The 18,054-nt window shown below is 33.6% G+C and overlaps 1 protein-coding gene across 6 annotated transcripts in view; it reads left to right on the top strand.

The window, feature by feature from the left end:
• ODF2L (outer dense fiber of sperm tails 2 like) overlaps positions 1 to 18,054 on the top strand; it is a 49,636-nt gene that overhangs the window by 25,359 nt on the left and 6,223 nt on the right. For 5 of the 6 annotated variants that reach the window (XM_009212141.3, XM_009212135.3, XM_017944174.2 and 2 more), the window contains exons 9-15: positions 885 to 994; positions 2,278 to 2,413; positions 12,249 to 12,359; positions 13,942 to 14,046; positions 15,929 to 16,087; positions 17,663 to 17,748; positions 17,830 to 17,992. In XM_009212141.3, the coding sequence (XP_009210405.1) occupies positions 885 to 994; positions 2,278 to 2,413; positions 12,249 to 12,359; positions 13,942 to 14,046; positions 15,929 to 16,087; positions 17,663 to 17,748; positions 17,830 to 17,992 (870 nt within the window). Of the gene's footprint in view, positions 1 to 884; positions 995 to 2,277; positions 2,414 to 4,694; positions 4,782 to 12,248; positions 12,360 to 13,941; positions 14,047 to 15,928; positions 16,088 to 17,662; positions 17,749 to 17,829; positions 17,993 to 18,054 lie in introns of all 6 variants that reach the window. The other variant, XM_009212150.3, reaches the window with a different exon arrangement.

Here is an 18,054-nt window from a genome sequence, read left to right as displayed (position 1 = left end):
TTGTAGCCCTAGCTACTAGGGAGGCTGAGGCAGGAGGATCCCTTGCACTCAGGAGTTGGAGGCTACAGTGAACCATCATGACCGTGCCACTGCACTTCAGCCAGGGCAAAATAAAAAAAAAAGTAAAATGGAAAGTTCAGTAAAAAGAAAAGAACTTATCTTAATTATGAAATATTGTTTAAAAATAGTTGCAACATCTTTTAAAATGTTAAGTTGAAACTTCCACTATGTGTATATAAAATAATAGCAATATAGATATTTACTTTAAATTTTTTCTGTTCAAAGTTGTACACTGACTTTATTTATTTATTTCAATAGTTTTTGGGGGACAGGTTGTTTCTGGTTACCTGGAAAACTTCTTTAGTGGTTATTTCTGACATTTTGGTGCACCTATCAGCCAAGCACTATACACTGTACCCAATGTGTAGTCTTTTACCCCTCACTTCCCTCCCTCCCTTCCCCCAAATTCCCAAAGTCCATTATATCAAACTTATGCTTTCGCGTTTTCATAGCTTAGCTCCCACTTATGAGTGAGAACATACGATATTTGGTTTTCCATTCCTGAGCTACTTCACTTAAAATAGTGATCTCCAACTTCATCCAGGTTGCTGCTGATGTTCCTTTTAATGGCTAAGTATATTCCATGGTGGTTATATACCATATTTTCTTTATCCACTCATTGGTTGATGGGCATTTAGGCTGGTTCCATATTTTTGCAATTATGAATTGCACTGCTATAAACATGCATGTACAGTTTTCTGTATTTGAAGTTCCATACTTTTTGGAAGATTGCTTCCCAGTTTATAATGTATTTGTGTTTAGAGATCTGAGCAAAACAAAAATGTTTTAAAATTATAGTATGAATACTTTTATGTATTTTTTAGGAAGCCAAGTTGTCTGAAACAATTTCAACTTCCAATGCCTGGAAAAGTCATTATGAGAAAATTGTAATAGAAAAAACTGAATTGGAAGTACAGATTGAAACAATGAAAAAGTAAGAAAAAATTTAGAATCTTTTGTTATTTAGTAAGAGTTTTCACTTTTTAAAAAATTCTTTGAGTTGTTTGTATTTTGATTTTTTTTAGATTACATATGGTAAAGGTGCTACCTATATGATTTGATATTTTTGCATTTATAATTCTGTAAAGTTTTCTTACCTTACTATTAAAAATAATTAAAATGATTGCTCATTAAAAGTGAATTGGTGTTCACATTTTGATTTTTTTTTTTTTTTTTTTTGAGGCAGTGTCTCACTTTGTTGCACAGGCTGAAGTGCGATGGTGTGATCTTGGCTAATTGCAACCTCTGCCTCCCGGGTTCAAGCAATTCTCCTGTCTCAGCCTCCCTAGTAGCTGGGACTACAGGCACGCACCACCATGCCCAACTTTTTTTTTTGTATTTTTAGTAGAGACAGGGTTTCACCATGTTGGTCAGGATGGTCTCGATCTCCTGCGCTTGTGATCTGCCCACCTTGGCCTCCCAAAGTGCTGAATTTACAGGCGTGAGCCACCGCGCCTGGCCCACATTTTGAAATTTTAAACTTGTAGATTATCATTCAGTATTTCAGTATGCCATCTATTATTTGTAGTAAATGTTAATATTTACTTTTTCTTAAATGGAGGTGATGTTTCTCTTTTAAACAAGAATGTATAAAAATATATTTAAAAATTTATAATAACTGCTTTGAAAATCCTAAAAATTATTGTTCCTTAATTAAAGTGACTTAAATGCATAACAAAGAAAATGAAAAATAAAAATACATGTATTTTATTATTTGAAATGTATTACTGATAACACTATAATGAACCCTGAATATTTGATTTTAAGTGTTTTCTGTGTCTTCAGTTTTGTCATTGAAAACTACCATATATAATTCATTTCTAAAGTTTAGTTGTTATTGCCTCACTTAATTCTTTTCTTTAACCTTGTCCTTTAAGTAGTGTATATATGTGTGCATGTGTATAAATGAGAGGAAGAGAGAGATGTGCATACTTGTGGATAATATTTTAGAAGTTTTATTGAACAGCAAAGAGCATGTTGGATAATTTTTTGTTGGTATCGTCAGTGGGTAATTGTTTCTAATCACAGTTACTTTGGTTGTACCCTTTTGGATTACTTCTCCCTATTTTTCTTGTTCTATCAGTTCTATTTATTGTTGTGTATTCCCTATTTGAAACATTGCATCCTACCAAAGTGATTTCAGAAACACACTTAAAATGTGTTATTTGAATAAAAATTTTTATGACTTTTATAAAATGTGTCATTCATTTTATAAAGGCAAATCATCAATCTTTTGGAAGCTCTGAAGAAAATGGAAGACGATGGGAAAAATTCATGTGAAGAAATTCTTAGGAAAATTCACTCAATTGAATATGAAAATGAAACTCTGAATCTTGAGAATACAAAATTAAAGGTACTATGTATGAGTGTTTGTACAGGCGTGTATTGTATAATGACCATAGTCTACTTAGTAGAAATAACTTGAAGAAAGAGTATGTTTAGAGCAGTGCTCTTATATAATTTTGTCTTCTGTGCTTGTCAGGATATTATGTTTTCAGCAGTGCTAAATAATATTTATGAAGTTAACAGTCTCTTTGCCTCAACTTTTAAAATAAACTACTATCCAATTTTGCAGTTAAATGAATCATCCAAATTACATTAACTTTAGTACATAAGATTATTTCTAGGTGTCATGGTTACAATAGGATATAACCTCAGGCCTGGTCTGTTTGAAACCAGAAAGTATGTTCTTGGCTGCTTCATAATCAGAAAGAATTTTCCAGCTTACTCATGTCCAAGAGGTAATTGCTTTCCATAGGTACCAGAGGAGAGACAGGGGAGAAGCTTTTAAATTTTCTGAGAAAAAGAGATATTTGAGTTCTCAGTCAACCCAAGATACATATAACCAGATGGAACTTGAAAGATGATGGCATCATTTCCACTTTCATAATAATACTTTTAGAGGACAGAAAATAGAAGACAGAAAAGAACCTTTTTAAACCATGAAATAAAGTTTATATGCACAGGAAAAATAATATATTAGTAGTATAGAGTACATTTTAGAGAAACTTATAAAATAAGCATCTGACATTGTTTTGTTGTATTTATAGCAGTTTAATTCTATCACTGTAATTAGAATTAACTAAATGATAATACATTTAGTCTGTGTATTAAGATGTCCTTAAGACATGTTAAATTCCTAAGAGATATTGCAGATATATTTTGTGGTCCTTGAGAGAAAAGATCTTTAATGTTAAAAGAGAAGTGAAGATCTAAGGCTTTTTTTTTTTTTTTTTTTTTGATTTAAGGTTTGTTTTTGTTTGTTTGTTTTGCATTAGAAATGCACTTGTTTCTTGGAAGCATTATAATTACTGGCTGTTTAGAATTACACATTATATAAAACTTGCAGTGGGTTTTTGAAAATGAGTTTGTTTATGAGAAAAATATACACAATTTAAAAATCATCACCAAAGGAAATTATTTTAATAAAATGATAGCATTCCAGGCTTTAAGGTTCTGAATTGTTATTTTAAAAGATTATTTTTCTGATGGAGATACATCCAAATCTCTTTTACCCTTTCTAAACCCTTCTTTCGCTATACGTCTAAAATGTGTGCTGAGAAGAGAATTTTATCCATTGTAGGTCTTAGCATTATTTTCTTAGGAGCCGATCTGTTTTCTACATACTGATCTGTCTTTGTGGGAGATTCATAGTGTTATGCAGTACAGTATATAGTAATTAAAGATTGTTTATTATATATTGCAGAAGGCAACAGATTGCCCAAGCCAAAAAGATTCTTTCCCTTTGTAGGTTTATAAAGTTGGTAACTTTTCTCATCTTGATGTTGAGTTTCAGTCTCCTTTAGACCAATGGGGCAAAGCTAGGCTCACAAATCTCAAGTCTGTTTTGTTCCAGGTGGAAAGACTCGATTAGTTTGGAGTGCGGGACTTGAAATTGCCAGTCCTGTTGACTGTGGTCTTTCAGAGTGAGTGGAGGAAATAGGAATCTAAGTGATATACGTTATAGGAAGTAGCAGGGTCTTCTTTTCTTACCTTTAATGTATTTAGTAATACAATTATTTTGGCTACTTTTTGTTAGGAAAGATTTTTTAAAAAATCAAAATTGCAGTGTACCTTAATACCATTTTTTTTTTTGGCAGTGACATTGTGATATTTTGAATTAGAATTTTTTCCTTCAAGAAATTTTGTAAGTCCTTTATAGTCCTTCAAGCAGTATGAACTTCTTATTTCTTAATAAAAAGAAGTTCATTTATTCAGTGAACATAGTTCCTCCAACTTCTGACAATTTATTCAGTATTACCTTTTGAGTGAAGAATATATACTCATTACAGTAAAATTGGAAACTATAGAAATATAGAAAGAACAGAATGATCATTGATCCCACATTCCTTGGAGATAACTGTATTTTGTAATACTTGTTTTTTCACAGTTGTAATTAAAATAATGTCTTGCTTTGTTCACTTTAAAATGGAAACAGATACTGTATGTATATAACATATAAACTCTTTATAAGCATCCTTTTAAATTACTCTGTAATATATATTCAATGTAGAAGTGTTAGGTGATTCCCTATTTGTTGGACATTCACGTTATTCCCATTGTTTTTAACATTTAATAAAATAATGCTCTGATGAACATTTTCGTACATAAACTTCTTGTTGTATTGTCTTTAGCTTAGATTTCCATGTAGAATTACTGAGTCAAAGAATATGAACATTTTGAATGTTCTTGATATGCTTTGCTACATTTCTTCTGAAAAGGTATTTTATTACCCGTACTGCCATTAGTTCTCTATACCTCATCAGCACAGGAAATGAAATGTGTGTTTTTATTTGTAGTGTTTGCTAATTTGGCAGGTAAAAATGTTATCTATGGTTTTAATTTGTAACTTCTTTGAGGAGCTAGTTTTAAATTTCTAAACAATTTCTATTTTTATTCTTCTCATGGTTATCTGTGTATCAGTAAATTATATATTATACTATTCCTTGGTTTATCACATTTAGTCAATTATATTAACCTTCTAATTAGTAGAGCACTAACATAATTGATAATATAAATACTAATACAACTAAAAGACATGTTAAATTCCTAATAAATACTACAACAAACATATAACTTTTATGCTTTCGAAAAAATAAGTGAAGGTAGTTTGATACAGGAAGCTAAAAGAGTTAAGGCTTTTATGGACATAAGATATGAACATAAGGGCAATATTCAATAAGCACTTCCAAGATAGGGCTCAATGACGAAAAAGAAGAAAGAGGAGGAGGAACATGGAGTATATGGGCTTTATGTAGAATGCTGTGTACCTCTGTGGCTTGCTGTGTTCAGCTGTGTTTGTGCGCTTTGTATTCAGCTGATGTTTTTTACATGGTTCAGACAATTAATGAGCTAGAAAAAACTGCATCTGAACAAAAGTTACTTCTTTGTTATACATCATTCCCCTGCTTACCAATATTGTAAGATGAGCTTTACTTGACAGAAATGTGAAGCATAGGACAGATTATATATCGTCACCTTTTATTTGGAAAATAAGGATGTTTTCCAACTACCTGTTCTCTATCTGTTCTCCCCACATTCACTTCTCCAGTGTTATTAAATTGACAATTTGTTCTGTAACCTCAAGTGCTCTTTTAATAGATTGATTCTAAACATTAATAGTAATGACTTATAATTGTTCTTTCACTACACAGTCAAGTAATATGTTTATGCATGTTTTTTTCTTGTACAACTTTAAAATTTTACCTGGAGTTTCCAAAAACCCTATTTGTTGTACTCTTTGCCCTTATCGTTGTCTTCCCCACCCCCCCGGCCCCTTCTTGAAATTCTTCATCCTATCTCTGTTCTCTGAAGAACCTATTTTCCCCAGATTTCTTCTACTTAGGGCCTTCTATCTTCTTGTTTCAGTCTGAATGGGTTGGTCTCTAGGCCTGCTGCCCAGATGCCATGCTGGAATTTTCTTGACTGCTACCCTGGTTCCACTGTTTCCTTGAACCCACATTGTGTTTCTTTTTCTTTTTACTGGAATATATCTGCAAATAATATTCCCTTAAGGAAGGGAAAATTAGAAGTAAACATTAAAATGGTCTCACATGTCTAAAAATGCCTTTATTCTGTCATTTTGATTAATGGTTTCAGCTGGGTATAGCAACTTAGATTGAAAGTAATTTTTACTGAGAACTTTGAAGGCTTTGCTCCATGGTCTTCCATAAGTCAGAGTTGCTAGTAGAGAAAATCTGCCATCAGTCTGATACTTATTCCTCTGTAGTGACATTTTTTATTTTTCTTGAAAGTTTTAAGAGATTCCCCTTATCCTTGGTGTTTTGAAACTTCACACACATCTAGTTGTGTCTTCCAGTACTTTGTGCTAAGTACGTTGTAGACTTTGTAAATCCAAAGACTCATGTCCTTTACCTCTGGAAAATTCTGTTATATTATTTCTTTGGTAATGCTCTCTCTCCTGCCCCTTTCCATTTTCTCCAGTCTGTCTGGATGTACTGCTGATTGTATTGTTGATTTGTTGGACCTCCTAGATTGATACTCTGTCTTCAATTTCTGGGTTTTGTTCAATTTTGGGGGCAGATTTCTTTGGTCTTTATCTTTTAATCCTTCATTTAAAAGTTTAATTTTCAAGAATTTTAAAAAGTATTCCCCAAGTGTTCCTATCATCAAATATCTGAAAATACCTATAAAAATTTTTTCTTTTTTTTTTTTCAGTGTTTCAATTTATTGTTTCCAACTGGCCTGTTTTTTTTTGAGACAGTTGCTCTGTTGCTGATGCTGGAGTGCAGTGGCACAATCAGAACTCACTGCAGCCTCGACCTCCCAGGCTCAAGCAATCTCCCACCTCAGCCTCACAAGTAGCTGGGACCACAGCACATAGCTAATTTGTGTGTGTGTGTGTGTGTGTGTGTGTATGTGTGTAGTTGGGGTCTCCCTGTGCTGCCTAGGCTCCTGGGCTTTTGAACTCCTGGGCTCAAGCAGTCCTCCCACCTTGTCCTCCCAAACTACTGGGATTACAGGTGCGAGCCACTGCACCCAAACCAATTTTTTTCTTCCTTTTTTTTTTATATATAAAAAACTTTTAGAGCTCTCTCATGATACTCTTTTTCCAAAAGTCTGATGACATTTAAGAATTTACAAATGAGACAATAAAAAGACTAATGAAACAGTAGAAAACCAAATGGATATGTGGATGGTTCTTGTCACTTGATTGGTTTCACTTCACTTTTCTCAACTGTTGGGAAACTAGCAGTTTACTGGTGGCCCCTAAAAAATGCCAAAATACATGCGTCTTTGCTCTGGGTCACCAGCACCATCCCTCTGTTGTTCCCAAACAGTTCATTCTATTTCTTTAGAGAAGGACTTGTCTTATCTTTGTTTGTTGGGAAGTAAACTCCTAGTTCCAGGTGTTCTTCCCTTGAGTGTGTGAGCAGGGGGTGGAGGGTAGTGGTAGTCAGCTGTTCTATTCACAGACTTTGAATTAATCCTTTTCAAACCCAGGTCTCACTCTTGCCCTTAGCCCTGTGCCTCTCTAGATTCTTCAGGTAGATGAACTTCCTCCTTGCCTAAATCCATTCCTGATTCATTAGTCAGTCATCAGTTTTCCAGAAGCATTAAAATATTTTTTCCTTTGACAGCTCCTGGTCTGTTATTTTTATTAAGTTGACTTATAAACATTCCTTTTGCTTTATATTAGTTTGGTCATATGGTCTTGGGAATGAATGGAGATTTTAACATGTGGTTAGTTTTCCAGCAGAAGACTCCTTAAACCTAGGAAATTCTCTGTAATAGGGCACATTACTAATCTTCCCATTTTCCACCCTGTTTTATTCTCTCTATATTAATTTTGCAGGTAGAACTTCATTACACTTACTTGTTTGTATAATTTTTCTCCCTCTGAGGGCTGTTTTTCCCTCCATCCTCCACATACCAGGGCCAGGGATCATTTTATCCTCCCATTACTTCTAGTGCCTAGTACTGTGCCTGGAATACATCAGTCATTTAATAAATGACTCTGGAGAGTAGCAACCATAATGGCTACTATCTATCAATTACCATTAATGTAGGAGGCACTTGATAAGTACTTTACATTTTTTTTACTTCTAATTCTCATGTCAATGCTATCATAAAGATGCTTTTCTTAATTATGGATGAATACATTGAAACTCAGAGAGATTAAATAACATGCCCAAGATCATACAACTAGTTTACTGGCAGAGCCAGAATAGAATTTGGAAGAAGACAGGAAAAAAATACTAGGCACAATCTTGTTCATATTTTATAATTAGAAATTTGATTTGTCTCACATTTTAAGTTATATAAAGTTTGCCAGAAATTGTATTGGAAAATTCCAGAAAACAAAATACACTAGCAACACTAGGGAAGTTTCTTTTATATTTCAGCAAGCCTTATATTAAGATTCAGCTTCACCATATATAACAGAAAATCCAAATTATATGGCTTAAGTAAGATAGAGATATATGTTTATTATGTAGAAGTAGTACAGAGTTGGCACTTCAAAACTGATGTGGCTCTTTAGCTTTTTAACTTTCTGTTCTGCCATCCCTAGGTATGACCCTCATTCTTTTGATCTAGAATAGAGGCTGGAGCTTCAGCCATTATAGTCAAGTTTCAAGCAACAGGATGGAGGAAAAAAAGATGCATTACCTCCCTTTTTAAAAGATTTCCTCCCCTTTAAGGAGCCTTCTCAAAATTCCCATATGACTTGACTCTCTTACTTATTTAGGCACATGACCCTCACCTAGCTGCAAGGGAGACTAGGGAATGTCGTCTTCTAGTTATTCTGAGCTCTAGCCAAATATGAATATTCGTTTTATGTTTTCTGCATCTACTCCTATAGTTCTCCTATTCTTACACTTTGGAATGCCATTTTTCTCAGTATCTAAATCCTACCTTTCCTTTAAAGTTTAGCTCAAATGCTACTTCCTCCCAAAGTCTTCTCAATGAATCTCTCCTTGTAAACTCCTATCTTTGTGTACATACAGGTTGCCCAGGGAAGGTGTGACATATACTCTTGATGGATATTTATTGAGTGAATGCTTAAATTACTCTATTTGGAAAGAGGAAGCAATTTTATTATGTTTATTTTCTTATTTTCTTGAAATCCTTCATAGAGAAAGGATTAGAAAGATATTTTAAACTAGTTTTTGATAAAATTATGAATTAATTTTAAATTATATAGACTATAAAAGTCATTGAGTTAAAGTTTGTATCTTAGCGTATTCTATTAATAATTAAGAAATGTATTTTTAATGCATTATTTTCTGGATTTTTAAGGAAAACATTTAAATAAGTTTGGCATATGTTATTTGCAGTGTAAATGCAGTTTTTTTTGCAGCCTAGATGTTTGTGTTTTATTACTTTTAATTACTTTAGAATAGTTTTAGATTTTAAAGTTGCAAATGAAAAATAAACTGTTAATGCTGCTTCCAAGGCCCAGTAACCTCCTCTATTAGACACAACAGAAAGTTTATTTGGAAGGTTAAAAAGTTGTATTTGTTTCTTGCAGAAAATTAGAAAAACAGAAAAACACAAAAGGAAAAAAATTTAAATCGCCCATAATCTCACAACTGAAAGATAACTGGAATTAATATTTTAGCATATATATAATTTTTTTATTTTATGTGTGATATATATGCTACTTCCAATAGCTTTTTTACTATTGCAAATAAAAACAGTTTCGTTGAGTCTTTTTTGCTTATCTGTTTTCTTAGGATATATTTAATTGTTTGGTCAAAAGAGAGACTCATTTTTAATATTGTTCTGTATTTCCAAATTACCTATCATAAATGTGTCTACTATAAGTAAAACAGTCCCTATACATTTTCCAGGACCAGGTAATTAAAAGTACTAATTTTAAAACAAATCTCTCCAAATTTTATAAATAATCTCATTTATTTTTGTGGCTTTACATGCCATCTATGTGCTCAAGGCTTTCAAATTTATACCTCTAATCTAGACCTTGTCCCTGAATTCCAGACGTATATTCTGCTGCCTGATTGACATCTCCACTTCGATATTTAATAGATGTCTCAAAGTTGTCATGTCCAAATGGAGCTCTTAATGTTTCCCAAAATAGTAAATACTACAGTTTTCCTCATCCCAATTAATGGAAAATCATCATTTTTCTCATACGCTGCTTCCAGTCTGTCATCAAATCTACCTCAAGTATATTCAGAATTTGACGACTTCTCACCAGCACCACTGTCATTATCCCAATTCAAGCCTCCATCATCTCTCATTGTTACTGTGACCTCATGATCATTCTCCTTGTTTCAGCCCTGGCCCCTGCAGGCAGCATTCAGTATAGCAGTAGAGTTGTTCCTGTAAAAACGGGCGCGGTGGCTCAAGCCTGTAATCCCAGCACTTTGGGAGGCCGAGACGGGCGGATCACGAGGTCAGGAGATCGAGACCATCCTGGCTGACACGGTGAAACCCCGTCTCTACTAAAAAAAAAAAAAAAAAAAAAAAAAAAAAATGTAGTCAGATCATGTCACTGCCCTGCTCCGAACCCCCCAGAGATATCTTGGTTCATAAATACCTACAAGTCATTATACCATCTCATTTTCTATTACCTCTCTTCTTCTTCTACTCTCATCTCCTTCCATTCTTCCCGTTTCTTCTCTATTTCTACCTCACTGGCTTTCTTGTTGTTTTCCCCTAACTTGCTAGGCCTCCTGCCGCTGTTGCCTTTTTCTCTTAAAGAGACACTCTTCCTATCAGTTTTACTCAAAAGTCTCTTTCTCAGGAGGCCTTCCCCCACATGTCATTCCTAGCTGCTTTTGTGTTTGATTTATTTTACTGCTTATTCTTATTTTTGGTCTGTCTGTCCCTCCAGTATGTAAGTTTCATGGAGGAAGGGAATTTCGTCTGTTTTGTTCACTAATAGAACCTTCAGTGCCTACAGCATAAAAACTAATGAACATGCTGGTTCATGTATTCATCAATCATTCACATTTCTGCCTTTTTGAATTAATTGCTCATTTTTTATAGTTGTCTTTTGTCCTAATTAATATATAATAACTGTATATTAAGGATATTAATGTTATATTTGTTTTATTTTTGTAACGACAAATGTTATTTGACAAGGCATCAAATTTGTCATTTGCTAATATTTTTTCATATTTTGTTTGCCATTTAAACTGTATTGAAAAGCTATGAAATTTTGGAGAGAGATACACGCGCACACATTTTTTTAAATGGCTTCTCTTGAGAGTGCTCTCACAGCTCTGCACATCTTGTAATCAAAGACATTGTCCATGTAGACTGTCTTTTCAAGGATGTTTGCATAGTAGATATCCTTGGTATATGATAACTGTGTCTCCCTTAGGAGTATGGGCAGGCATGCTCACTGCCTGCTATAAGAAATTTGGGTTCCCTAAACTCAGGTTCATTCTTTTGCAATGCATTTGACTGCATATGCAGTTGCCACCTGGCCTGTTTGGGTTACTCTGTGGGAATTGGGGCTCAGGAAACTGATACAAATGCTGACAGTCTTGCTACTCTTATTGCTGTGAGTAATAAGTCCCCTGTCTCTGACCTAGGAATCTTGTACTTTCTGTTATAGCATCCATGAAATTGCAGTAGGCTAACTAGTAAGCTTGCAAGGAAGATAATACCTCAGACTTTTACATTTCTCCATATCTTCTTTTAATTTTATGCTCTTTAGGACTTTTGCTATCCTGAAATGAAATACAGTTTTACCTGAATTGTCTTTGAAAATTTTTAAAGTTTTTATTTAATTCATTTGATGCTTCTTTAGTTGGGCTGAGGCAGGTAGTCAACCTATTTGTTTTCCTAATAAACAGTTATTTTATTGCCATTTATTTAGTTGTCCATGTTTCCTCCATTGATTTAAAAATCTAACCTTTATCATGTACTAAGTATAATTTTTCTGTATTTTTCTTTTCCAGTAACCTCTATATTATACTGATTTTTCATATCTAGGAACATTTCCAAGTTTTTTTGTCAGTAAATTTAAAAAGTTTTAAAAATCGTATGTCCTGTGTAAATCTTAAGAAGGTTGTTCATAATTATTAGTCACTAACTTTGTGAAATTCCTAAATTTTAGATGGTAATTGCATGCAATCAGAAATAATTATTTTATCAACTTTGTTAATACATGAGTTATGTTTTTATAATTCTGTAGCACTGAAGTATAAATATATTCTAATGACTTATAAAATCTATATCTTTTTTGCTAGACTACACTTGCTGCTTTGAAGGATGAAGTTGTTTCTGTTGAAAATGAACTCTTAGAATTGCAAGAAGTAGAAAAAAACCAGAAAACCCTTGTTGAAATGTATAAAACTCAGGTGACTACTGCATTTATTTTAGTGCTTACTAAAATTGGTAGACAATTTAAAACACTATTTGTTTGCAATCTAAATAAACAGAACTGAAGAGAGTTGGGGCTATCATTGTGGGTTATAATACGGTATGACTCAAATATTTCTTAAGGTCCCACACATCTTTGTAAATAGATGATTCTGCCAATTACTGATTCCAACACTGCATATGGATATAATGGATATTCCTAAAAGTAGATTTAATGTTAATTACATAGGTATAATGTGACCTCTAATGTATTCTTGTTAATCTTGGCTATATTTGTCTGTCATCGTGTATATTTAATGGTATTGATTTAGATTAATGACTCCCTTCTAGGGTCATTAAAGTTCATTATGCCTCCTTTCTCAGGAAATAAAGTATAATTCAGATTTATTCACATGAAATGCCAAGAAAAGAACATGTGACAATATATATGAAATAGACCATGTGTTCAATGGTAATTTGTAGAAAAACCTTTATTTTTTGGAAATGTAGTATTCAAGAAAAAACTTCATGAGAAAGATGGGACTTATGCAGGTCCTTGCATGATGGGTAACACACTGGTCAGAGAAAGTTTGAATTAAAGAATAATGAACTGGCTGGGCATAGTAGCTCACACCTGTAATTCACTGAGAGGCTGAGATGGGCGGATCACTTGAAGTCAGGATTTTGAGACTAGCCTGACCACTATGGTGAAACCCTGTCTCTACTAAAAATACAAAAATTAGGCAGGTGTGGTGACACGCACCTGTAGTCTCAGCTACTCAGGAGGCTGAGGCAGGATAATTGCTTGAATCCAGGAGGGGGAGGTTGCAGTGAGCCGAGACTGTACCAGTGTGCTCCCAGACTGGGCGACAGAGCAAGACTCCATCTCCAGAAAAAAAAAAAAAAAAAAAAAAGAATGAACTAAGGATGAAAGCTTAAGGGGAGCAAAGTGTGGGCAGTAGAAAGGGGCTGCATCTCGATGGATTAGATGGGAAAATTAGAGTTGAGACCTCCAGTTAGAGTATTTCAGTCATCCAAGTCTGAGGTAGGAATGGAGATTGTGGGGGACTGTGGGACCTCTTCTTCATCAGGGTCTTCCAGCTGGTTATTTGTGTTTAATCCCTCAGCAGGAATATTGTTGTTGAGTGACCATATTCTGGGTGCAGGGCCTAGAATCTTTTTTTTTTTTTTTAATCAGATTTTGATTTGGTGGGAAAAATAATTTAAATGGAAGCTAGTTTGGACCAGAGACTGGTTCTTTGAAGTGACATTGATCTGCAAATGAAACCTTTGTAGTCTTCAAAGCTCAACTGGAGCGTTTAGAAGTATTGATGAGAGAAGACAGGTAAATCAGACAAAGATTGTGGGTTAGAGTAGACCACTGAGTGATTCCGTATTTAAAGAAGGAATAACATTAGATGAACCAATCGAGGATATTGATAGGAAAATAATGACTTGTTTAAAATGAAATTTTAAATTTTAGATTTTTATCTCATGATTCTAAAAATAATATGTTTCTCTAATAACAGACTTTATTTTCAGGTACAAAGTTGTATCTCTAATAATAGACTTTATTTTCAGGTACAAAAGTTGCAAGAAGCAGCTGAAATAGTAAAAAGCAGATGTGAAAATTTGCTACATAAAAATAACCAAATAACAAAAACCAAAAATAAAAATATAGAGAAGGTATGTTTGGAATTTCAAATAAAATATAAAATATATAAAAATTTTATTTATATATTTTTTACTTTATAAATAGTATGCAAATTTATTCATTTTGGTCATTTTCTCTAGTTCATACTTAGGAAAGGGCTAGTCTTAACCTCTGTAAGACTTTGTTTTCCAAGGAAATAATGTTTCTTCCAGGCTGGAAATGTTGTTTGTTTATGTGAATTATTTTCACTTTTTTGTTAATATTTGGAAAATAGCATAACATAAATGTTTAATTTTTCTGATGCAAGAACAGACTTTAAATAGCTCAAAAAATGGTTATCAATCATAACTATACAAACCTAAGTACCTCTCATTTTTAATCTCACCCTTTTTTTCTGGTTATAAATCTTTTATGTCTAAAAAAGCAAAGCCAATATCTGCTAAATGCATTTTTGAAGAAAAATAATATCTTTAAAAAAACCATCATTTCTTTTATTTATTCTATTGCAACAGAATGAAGGGAAGGCCAATGTTGGCAAGTTATGATGTTTTTGTGAATATTTTAAAGTTTTTAAATGAAACCGCATCTCTGGGTTTTTGTGTTGTTTTGGTAAAGAAGCAGTGAAAGTTGTAGGATGCTGACTCCTGGCAGCAGAGGTCATGCGATGTTAGTGGTCAGTTCCATCTGAATCTAATAAGGTTACTCTCTCTGGGTTGCTCCCCTATCTTAGGATTGAGGAGTCAGAGCGAGGCAATAATGTGAAGAAGGGGTCAGCCACAGCAAGCGTCCTCCAGTTATACAGAGATAAAGATAGCCCACTGAATGCACAACTTACTGCTTTCATGGAATTACTTTTCACCTATTTTTAGCAGGCCAGCGAAGAAACCATTTTATGTCTTTTGGTCTCTTTTTCTCATGAAACATACCAGTGCAAATGTCTCCTTTTCTGCTAGGCAGCACTGCAAATAAAAGCATATTTTACAGTTCTGTTCAAATGACAGAAAGGGCTGGAGCCTTTTTCAGATACTGTGAGGTCACGATGTTTTCTTTCTAGTATTTTACAAGACAACTACTTTTTTAATGAAAATTTTCTTTTTCTTCACTGTTTTAAGTCTCCTGGTTTTCTCATGGTTTCTAAGATGTTTTAGGGACACTGAGGGATCCTTTATTCTGGTTTTGTCTTTCATGATCAAGAATGCCAGATACTACACAGAAACTATTAGGTGTTCCCATCTCAGGGAAAGAGTCTATTTTTTGTAATTAGCAGTGCGAACATTTCTTAAGGTTGGCGCTTTTCACATCTCCACAAAAGTGCTGCAGTGAGGAACTGCAGTAGCCAAAGCAGATTAATGTAGATGAAATTAGATTTGTTGATAGTAACATTAATGGTCAAATTAAAGGCAAGCGAGAACTGATGATACTAGCTATTTTTAAATAATATACAGTAAACCCTACCAGTTTTGGCTAAGATGAGTGAAGCAAGCTGCTCTAATTTAGGTAAGTATCTGAGTTATAAGATTGAATGACTAAAAGTGACATTTCCTTTAGAACCTATAGCTGGATAGTAGACAACTACAGCTTTATTAGTAATGATTATTAGTGATAATCTGTGCTTGAATATAATGTCAGGATTTTAAAAATTTGCTTTTAAAAATTAGTTAAACATCCACCCTGTCAGCTAATTTACCCTATTTATGTGCTCAATAAACTTTTTGAAAACTAAAGTCTACCCCACTTTTTAGTTATACATTCTTATTTAACAGAGTTTAAATTAATATTTATTCAGTTGTGTTCTTATTTAAAGCCATTATACCTAAAATACTTGTGTTACAAGCATATCTAGTATTTAAGATAATAAAAATATTAATGCTGAATGTGTGATCTTGCACTTATTTCCCTACTGCCACAACTCAGATGAAAGGCCAGATGGAGTCTCATCTGAAGGAGTTAGAGCGTGTCTGCGATTCCTTGATGGCAGCTGAACGGAGGCTTCACGAGTGTCAGGAGAGTCTGCAGTGCTGCAAGGGGAAGTGTGCAGACCAGGAACACACTGTTAGGGAGCTTCAGGGCCAGGTGTGCAGCCATCCTTCTGAGTTTTGCTAAATGCGTTAAAAGAATGCTTTGGAATGATTTCACCAGTTGAGGGCACTCATGTCAGAGCTTGATTTTTAAATTCCCATCTACTTAGTTTGTAAAACATCATTTTCACGCAGATACTATAATACTGTTTTGCAAGCTATTCTTTCAGTATTTTATGGTGAAAAATTGGTAATTAAAATTCCTATTTTGGTTTATTCATGCAAATCTATAGACATTTGAAGACATGGTAATAGAATCAGAGAAGGAGCAAAGTTATACTTACATATATGTTCCTTGATGTCAGGATAAGGTCAATTGTTGAAATTTACAAAAATTAGAATTTATTTTAATTAGAATTGTACATCAAGTTTTTGGGATTTTTTTTTCAGTCTGTTTTTTTTTTTTTCTGTTTTACTTTTTATACCATCAGAATAGGAATCATGTGTGTCCTGTTAGTAGTAGCCACATAGCCGTCTCCTAGCTCAATGCCTAGCACATAGTAAGCACTCAATATTTTTTTAATTAATGAAATTTTTTTAAAGGAGCAGTCCAAGGATGGTGACAAGTCTTTTTTCTTTTACTTTCAAGACAGTTTTAGGAAGCATTCCCTGTCTATCTTCCAAATATAATCTGGATTTTAATTTTGCAAAAAACCAAATACTGCATTTTCTCACTTAATCAGTGGGAGCTAAATGATGAGAACACGTGGACACATGAGAAGAACAACACACACTGGGGCCTTTCAGAGGGTGGAGAGTGGGAGGAGGGAGAGGATCAGGAAAAATAACTAATAGGTACTAGGCTTAATACTTGGTTGATGAAATAATCTGTACAACAAACCCCCATGACACAAGTTGACCTGTGTAACAAACCTGCATTTGTACCCCTGAACTTAAAAGTTAGATAGAAATATGCAGACAAAATTTTAGAGTTCAAAGAGATTTTTCTAGTAAAATGTCAGATGACATAGATTAGCCTAAATTACTAATTGAAATTATGAGAAAAAAATTTTTTCCTTAAATCAAAACTTCTTACATTATTTAGATCAGATTTTGAAGCAGTGGGAAGAATATTCTGTCTTGGCATGGGCGAGTGTGTCTTTGATTGTTTACTTCATTTTGCTTCTCAAAAAAACATATTTTTTACTGACAGTTTCAACTTCACAGATATTCAATTATTAATCAGTATTTTTAGGTGAAACAGAAAACCATAAGAGAAACCCTAGGTATCCAAACATAGGAGATTAGTACTGCTTAAAATTTTCGTATTTCAACTTAACAAAATAAATACCTTTCTTCAATAAGGTGTTGTTCAAAATGTTTTAATTGCCATCATCCTGAATTTTTTTCAGTTGATTATTTTCCAACACAGGCAACACATCTTCTTTAAATATAACCAGGAATTTAAAACTTCCATTTTAACAATATAACGTTTTCTTGGTGTCTTTCTGTGTGAGAGTAGTAACATTTATACCTTCTCATTGCTTGTGGTCTAACAATAAATTGTGTGGATTTCTTTGGAAGTTGATTGTGAAGAAAATGACTAAGAAACCTTTTTTTTTTCTTTTAGGTTGATGGAAATCACAGTCTTCTGACAAAGCTTTCTCTGGAAGAGGAAAACTATCTTATTCAGTTGAAGTGTGAAAACCTTCAACAGTAAGTATTAAATTACTTAACATTGCTGCTGCATATTTCTCTGCACACTAAACTTTTGAAATATATGTTTTCTGTAAAAAGAAAATTAGAACAGATGGACACAGAAAATAAAGAGCTTGAGAAGAAGCTGGCAAACCAAGAAGAATGTCTTAAGCACAGCAATCTTAAGTTTAAAGAGAAATCTGCAGAATATACAGCATTGGCCAGACAACTGGAAGCCGCTTTAGAAGAAGGTAGACAAAAGGTATGCATGGCCTTTATTTAGAAACTTTTTAATTCATTTACCAAAGAGTCATCTTTTTAAAC

This window comes from Papio anubis, chromosome 1 (assembly GCF_008728515.1).
Source record: "Papio anubis isolate 15944 chromosome 1, Panubis1.0, whole genome shotgun sequence".
Taxonomy (NCBI): domain Eukaryota; kingdom Metazoa; phylum Chordata; class Mammalia; order Primates; family Cercopithecidae; genus Papio; species Papio anubis.
The sequence above is the reverse complement of the archived record's forward strand: the minus strand, read 5'-3'. Positions and strand labels throughout refer to the sequence as shown.